The following is a 6,775-nucleotide window of genomic DNA, read 5'->3' on the forward strand; positions in this document are numbered from 1 at the left end:
TTTCACTTAGCATAATATTTTCAAGTTTCATCCATATTGTAGCAATAGCAGTGCCTCATTCCTTTATATGGTTGAATAACAACACTCCCTTGTATGGATAGACCACACTTTGTTTACCCATTTGTCAGTTAGTGGACATTTGTGTTGTTGCCACTTTTTGGTTACTGTGAATAATGCTGCTGTGAGCATTTGTGTACAAGTTTTTGTGTGGACACATGTTTTCCATTTTCTTGCGTATATACCTAGGAGTGGAATTGCTGGGTCATTTGGTAATCTATGTTTAACATTTTTTGAGGAGCTGCCAGGCTGTTTTCCAAAGTGACATCACCATCGTACATCCCTAGCAGCAATATATGAGGTTTTCAGTTTCTCTACATCTTGCCAGTTCTTGTTATTGTCTTTTTAAATTTAAATTTAATTTAATTTAATTTTTGAGAAGACTCTCACTCTGTTGCCCAGGCTGGAGTGCAGTGGCACAATCTTGGCTCACTACAACCTCCACCTCCTGGGTTCAAGCAATTCTCCTGCCTCAGCCTCCCAAGTAGCTGGGATTACAGGTGTGCACCACCACACCTGGCTAATTTTTGTATTTTCAGTAGAGACTGGATTTCACCATGTTGGCCAGGCTGGTCTCGAATTCCTGACCTCAGGTGATCCACCTGCCTCAGCCTCCCATAGTGTTGGTATTACAGGCACGAGCCACTGCACCTGGTGTATTATCTTTTTTTAAATAATAGGCATCTTAGTGGGCATGAAGTGTTATCTTATTGTGGCATAGTTCCCTTATTCTTATACAATTTTTGTTCTCATTTTTCTTTATGGCGTTTTAGTTTTTGTCCATAGTGTATATTTCCTTACACTGGCGTATCCTGTTTTGTTTTGTTTTGTTTTTCCCCTGACTTAGCTTATTTTCTTTCTTTCTTAATTTATTTTTTAGGCCGGGTGCGGTTGCTCGTGCCTGTAATCCCAGCACTTTGGGAGGCCAAGGCAGGTGGATCATGAGGTCAGGAGATCGAGACCATCCTGGCTAACACAGTGAAACCCCGTCTCTACTAAAAATACAAAAAATTATCCGGGCGTGGTGGCGGGCGCCTGTAGTCACAGCTACTTGGGAGGCTGAGGCAGGAGAATGGTGTGAACCCAAGAGGCGGAACTTGCAGTGAGCCGCGATCATGCCACTGTACTCTAGCCTGGGCAACAGAACGAGACTCTGTCTAAAAAAAAGAAAAAAAAATTAATTTATTTAAAAACTTTTTTTTTTTAGAGACAAGGTCTCACTCTGTTGCCAGGGTTGGAGTACAAAGGCACACTCATAGCTCACTTGCAACCTTGAACTCCTGGCCTCTAACGACCCTCCCACCTCAGCCTCCCAAAGAGCTGAGCCACTGTCCCTGGCCTAGCTTAATTTCTTAAACATTTGGTACTTCTTGGTACTGCCACTCATAGGACATCATTATAATGCTAAATAATGCTCTTGTAAAGTGGGTACCCAGGGATCTTGGGAGACCTCTTGGGTGTGGGGTAGAGAAAGTTGAGGTGCCCTAGGAGAACAGGCATCTCTCTGTACCCACAGGCTACTGCTACTATAAGCTCCAGGCTGACTTCTCCTCAGACCACCTGGGCTGTTTCACCAAGTGCCGGAAGCCATGCAGGTTAGTGTCCCTTCCCCGGGTGCAGGTTGGGAAGAATACAGGTTACCCAGCCAAGCCTTCAAGTGGGAGAACTCTGCCCCAGAGTTCTGAACACCTTTCTCCATCCCCAGTGTGACCAGCTACCAGCTCTCGGCTGGTTACTCACGATGGCCCTCGGTGACATCCCAGGTAGAGTGTGGGGAAGCGACGGGTGGGGGATGTGTATGCCCGTGTAATGCTGTGGCCTTCTCTGGGTATTATGTGTATGAGTGTGTTTGATACAACTTACCCCTGTAAGCCTGAAGCGTATGGACCTTGATGACAGCCCCATTCTTTCCTAGGAATGGGTCTTCGAGATGCTATCGCGACAGAACAACTACACCATCAACAACAAGAGGTGAGTCCCGCCCGGGTCCCAGCCACAAGAAAGGAATCTTTGGGAGGGAAAATAGACCTAGGAAGAGGGATCCATATGGTTGATTATAGGAAGGTCCAGGAATTTCATCCTCTACCATTTCTTCCCACCCTCTGCCCCACACCTAAGAAATGGAGTGGCCAAAGTCAACATCTTCTTCAAGGAGCTGAACTACAAAACCAATTCTGAGTCTCCCTCTGTCACGGTAGGTCATGCCTGGATGGAGCCTGTGATGCTCTGAGGGTCTTACTTAGCAGGGCAGCTGTCAGGGAAAACCAAAAGGTTGTCTGTGGACCGGAAGGCTCTGGGTCTCAAAGGTGGGGCACCAAAGAAGAGGGTCAAGGGAGAGGTTGGGAGGGTTGGAAGAAGGAGCTCGGCCGGGGCATAAGGTCTCTGGGGGTGGTGGGAGGAACAGGCATGCTAGATGCTGGGGTGAAGGCACTTGAGCCATGCCCTCATTTCAGCTGCCCCTGCTGTGGGCCAGTTATCAGTTTTCTCTGGGTGACGCTGGCCAGGAGCAGAGACAAGGAGCCCAGGGGGCTGCCGAGAGGCTAACAGGACTCAGGGGTCCTTGAGGATGAAGGGAGATAGCTTGGTGAGGAGGAATGGGGGCTCCTCTGCCAGAGTCCATCCAGAACCCTCTGTCCCATTGTCAATGTACCTCTTCTCTCACAGATGGTCACCCTCCTGTCCAACCTGGGCAGCCAGTGGAGCCTGTGGTTCGGCTCCTCAGTGCTGTCTGTGGTGGAGATGGCCGAGCTCATCTTTGACCTGCTGGTCATCACATTCCTCATGCTGCTCCGAAGGTTCCGAAGCCGATACTGGTCTCCAGGCCGAGGGGACAGGGGTGCTCAGGAGGTAGCCTCCACCCAGGCATCCTCCCCGCCTTCCCACTTCTGCCCCCACCCCACATCTCTGTACTTGTCCCAGCTAGGCCCTGCTCCGTCCCCAGCCTTGACAGCCCCTCCCCCTGCCTATGCCACCCTGGGCCCCTGCCCATCTCCAGGGGGCTCCGCAGGGGCCAGCTCCTCCGCCTATCCTCTGGGGGGGCCCTGAGAGAGAAGGAGAGGTTCCTCGCACCAAGGCAGATGCTCCCCTGGTGGGAGGGTGCTGCCCTTGGCAAGATTGAAGGATGTGGAGGGCTTCCTCCCAGAGCCGCCCAAACTGCCTTTGATGTGTGGAGGGGAAGCGAGATGGGTAAGGGGCTCAGGAAGTTGCTCCAAGAACAGTGGCCGATGAAACTGCCCAGAAGTGCCTTGGCTCCGGCTCTGTACCCCTTGGTACGGCCTCTGAACACTCTGGTTTCCCCACCCAACTGCAGCTAAGTCTCCTTTTCCCTTGGATCAGCCAAGCCAAACTTTGAGCTTTGACAAGGAACTTTCCTAAGAAATGGCTGATGACCAGGACAAAACACAACCAACGGTACACACAGGCATGCACGGGTTTCCTGCCTAGCAACGGCTGAAGCCAGCCCCTGATTGACCTGGCCACACTGCTCTCCAGTAACACAGATGTCTACTCCTCATCTTGAACTTGGGTGGGAAACCCCACCCAAAAGCCCCCTTTATTACTTAGGCAATTCCCCTTCCCTGACTCCTGAGGGCCAGGGCTGGAGCAGACCCATGTAAGTAAAGGCACCTCCAGGGCTCCTCTAGTCCCATGCCCATGCCCTCACAGAGCCATGCTCCGGCGCTTCTGTCCTGTGTCTTTCATCCCTCTACATGTCTGCTCAAGATATTTCCTCAGCTTGAAAGCTTCCCCAGCCATCTGCCGGAGAACTCCTATGCATCCCTCAGAACCCTGCTCAGACACCATTACTTTTGTAAAGGCTTTTGTAAAGGCTTCTGCCACATCTTGTCTTCCCAAAAATCGATCACTCCCCTTTCTCCTGGGCTCCCGCAGCACATTATAACATCTGCTGGAGTGTTGCTGTTGCACCATACTTTCTTCTACGTTTGTGTCTGCCTCCCCAACTGGACTGTGAGGGCCTTGTGGTCAGGGACTGAGTCTTGCCGGTTTATGTATGCTCCATGTCTAGCCCATCATCCTGCTTGAAGCAAGTAGGCAGATGCTCAATAAATGTTGGTTGCATAAAGGAATGTCTGGAGAGCTGGATGAGGCATCTTGAAGTGGGTAGGGAGTGGATACAAGTCACGACCCAAGCTTCTGGGTGGTCATGGGGCTGGGGGAGGGTACACACTCCCATGGCCCTTGGCTGCACCACGGAAGTGATCGTTCTTCACTGGGTCTTAAGAGGGACAAACGATCTGGTGAATTCCTCCATGGGCATTGCTGAGTGTCTGCTGTGTGCCCATGAGCGTCTTCCATGTTAGGGTGGAAGGGGGAAGACACGGTGCCGCCCTTCAGGGGACCTACCTCGCAGTGTTTGGGGAGACTTGCCCTCTCCAGTGTCTGAACCTCCTTTTCCTTCTCTCCTTTAGTCACCATCATCACTGACCTCCCCACCCCCACCACTGCATTTGCTGAGTCCCACTTACCACCTGGAGGCAATGAACCCTCAGATGAGGGTTCTGCCTCCCATCAGCTGCCTGGTGGTGGTGGAGGATGATGAGGCTCAGGCCAGTTTCTCCTGGAAATGCAAAGCCTTATGTGGTCTTATTGGTACATGATTGCAGAGAGGGGCACAAGGAATCCGCCCAGCTTTAGTAAAGGAGAGACTGAGGTCCAGGGAGGGGCTGAAGGATGTGCGGGTGGAATTCCAGCTCTCTGACCCTGGTTTCTCCCCCACTCCAGCATAAGATCTGGACTCCAGAAGTGACCCTTTCTCACCATCTTTGGGGATTCTGTCCCTGCCACCTTAGTCTCATTCATCTTAATTGCAGCCTTCCTGTTCCAAGGAGCCAAAGGGGGAAGACCTTGGGGAAGGAGGAGAAGGAGCTGGTGACGGGTAGGAAGGTAGACAGGGTCATGACCTAATACGGTGTGGCGACTGTCAACTTCCCTTTCCTAGACTTGAGCTGATGAAGGGGAAATGGTGTTGCTTCAGCAGTCTCCTCCGTCAGAGCCCTCAGGTGCAGACTGCCCTTGTCTGCCCCTCAGCCTCAGCCTTGGCCCGCCTGGGCCCCAGCGCCCTCTCCTCTGGCTGGGGCAGGAGGACCTGCAGGAGGACTACAGTCAGCTCCCCTAGACTCCTGCTTCTCTTGCCTCCTGCTTTTTTTTCCCCCGGAGCTGTCTCCTTATCTCCATTCGCTTGTCTATGGGTTACTCCTGGACCCTGGGGTTAGGAGTTGGAATCAGGCTGTTAGCGATAAAAGGGTTCAAGTTGACTCATTTTCCTTATCAGGCTTAGTGGTTGAAGTGACTTGCTGAACTTCATAATTCTTTTTTTTTTTTTTTTTTTTTTTGAGACAGAGTCTTGCTCTGCCACCCAGGCTGGAGTTCAGTGGCCGGATCTCAGCTCACTGCAAGCTCCGCCTCCCGGGTTTACGCCATTCTCCTGCCTCAGCCTCCCGAGTAGCTGGGACTACAGGCGCCCGCCTCGTCGCCCGGCTAGTTTTTTGTATTTTTAAGTAGAGACAGGGTTTCACCGTATTAGCCAGGATGGTCTCGATCTCCTGACCTCGTGATCCGCCCGTCTCGGCCTCCCAAAGTGCTGGGATTACAGGCTTGAGCCACCGCGCCCGGCCTTTCATAATTCTTACAGAACTAGCCATGAACCCAGTTCCCTTTCTATGACGCACCCTGCCACCCTGTGACACGTGGAGTCTGAATGGCAGGTCTGGGGCTAGAACCCACGTCACCTGGACTTGGAGTTCAGTGACCCTTTGGGTTAAGCATGTGCCTGTGTGTGTGTGTGTGTGTGTGTGTGTGTGTATGACATGATGGGGGAGGAAGGTCAATGCTCCCTGTAGCTGTTTTCTTCATCCTTTGCTCTACAAACCCAAACAGCCAATTCTGTCATCCCCAGTCTGCTCCTTTCCTGTTTCTCCATCTCCTCTGACCATGATTTTTTTCTATCCCTGGAGGGATGACGGTCTCATTCTCACCTCCTCCACAAAACGTGTTGGCTTTTCATATTCCTAGATCCACCCACTTCTCACCCTCTTTTCTTTTTTTCTAAACAAAATTTTATTGAAAAATTTAATACGACATGTCAAAGTTGTAAAGTTGTTGAGTAAATAAGCATTTATCCTAAATATTGAACAATATTCTCCTTTTGTGGCAGGCTATATGTCACGGCTTTGGCACTTTGCACAGACTATTAGAAATACCTTTTAACATTAAAAATAGGACATTGAGGCCGGGTGCGGAGGCTCACGCCTGTAATCCCAGCACTTTGGGAGGTTGAGGTGGGTGTTACCTGAAGTCAGGAGTTCAAGACTAGCCTAGCTAACATGGAGAAACCCCATCTCTCCTAAATACAAAAAATTAAGGCCGGGCGCGGTGGCTCAAGCCTGTAATCCCAGCACTTTGGGAGGCCGAGATGGGCGGATCACGAGGTCAGGAGATCGAGACCATCCTGGCTAACACGGTGAAACCCCGTCTCTACTAAAAAATACAAAAACTAGCCGGGCGTGGTGGCCGGCGCCTGTAGTCCCAGCTACTCGGGAGGCTGAGGCAGGAGAATGGCGTAAACCCGGGAGGCGGAGCTTGCAGTGAGCTGAGATCCGGCCACTGTAGTCCAGCCTGGGTGACAGCGAGACTCCGTCTCAAAAAAAAAAAAATTAGCCGGGCTTGATGGCACATGCTTATAATCCCAGCTACTTGG

The 6,775-nt window shown here is 51.3% G+C and overlaps 1 protein-coding gene across 5 annotated transcripts in view; it reads left to right on the forward strand.

The window, feature by feature from the left end:
- The window catches only part of SCNN1A (sodium channel epithelial 1 subunit alpha), a 35,802-nt gene extending 31,664 nt beyond the window's left edge, over positions 1-4,138 (forward strand). For all 5 annotated transcript variants that reach the window (XM_033223117.1, XM_033223115.1, XM_033223113.1 and 2 more), the window contains 5 exons: positions 1,574-1,652; positions 1,763-1,820; positions 1,973-2,028; positions 2,176-2,251; positions 2,722-4,138. In XM_033223117.1, coding sequence (XP_033079008.1) covers positions 1,574-1,652; positions 1,763-1,820; positions 1,973-2,028; positions 2,176-2,251; positions 2,722-3,102 — 650 coding nt within the window. In that variant the 3' untranslated portion in view covers positions 3,103-4,138. The remainder of the gene's footprint in view (positions 1-1,573; positions 1,653-1,762; positions 1,821-1,972; positions 2,029-2,175; positions 2,252-2,721) is intronic.
- Positions 4,139-6,775: the final 2,637 nt, after the last annotated feature.

The sequence above is a fragment of the Trachypithecus francoisi genome, unplaced genomic scaffold, assembly GCF_009764315.1.
Source record: "Trachypithecus francoisi isolate TF-2019V2 unplaced genomic scaffold, Tfra_2.0 Lachesis_group11, whole genome shotgun sequence".
Taxonomy (NCBI): domain Eukaryota; kingdom Metazoa; phylum Chordata; class Mammalia; order Primates; family Cercopithecidae; genus Trachypithecus; species Trachypithecus francoisi.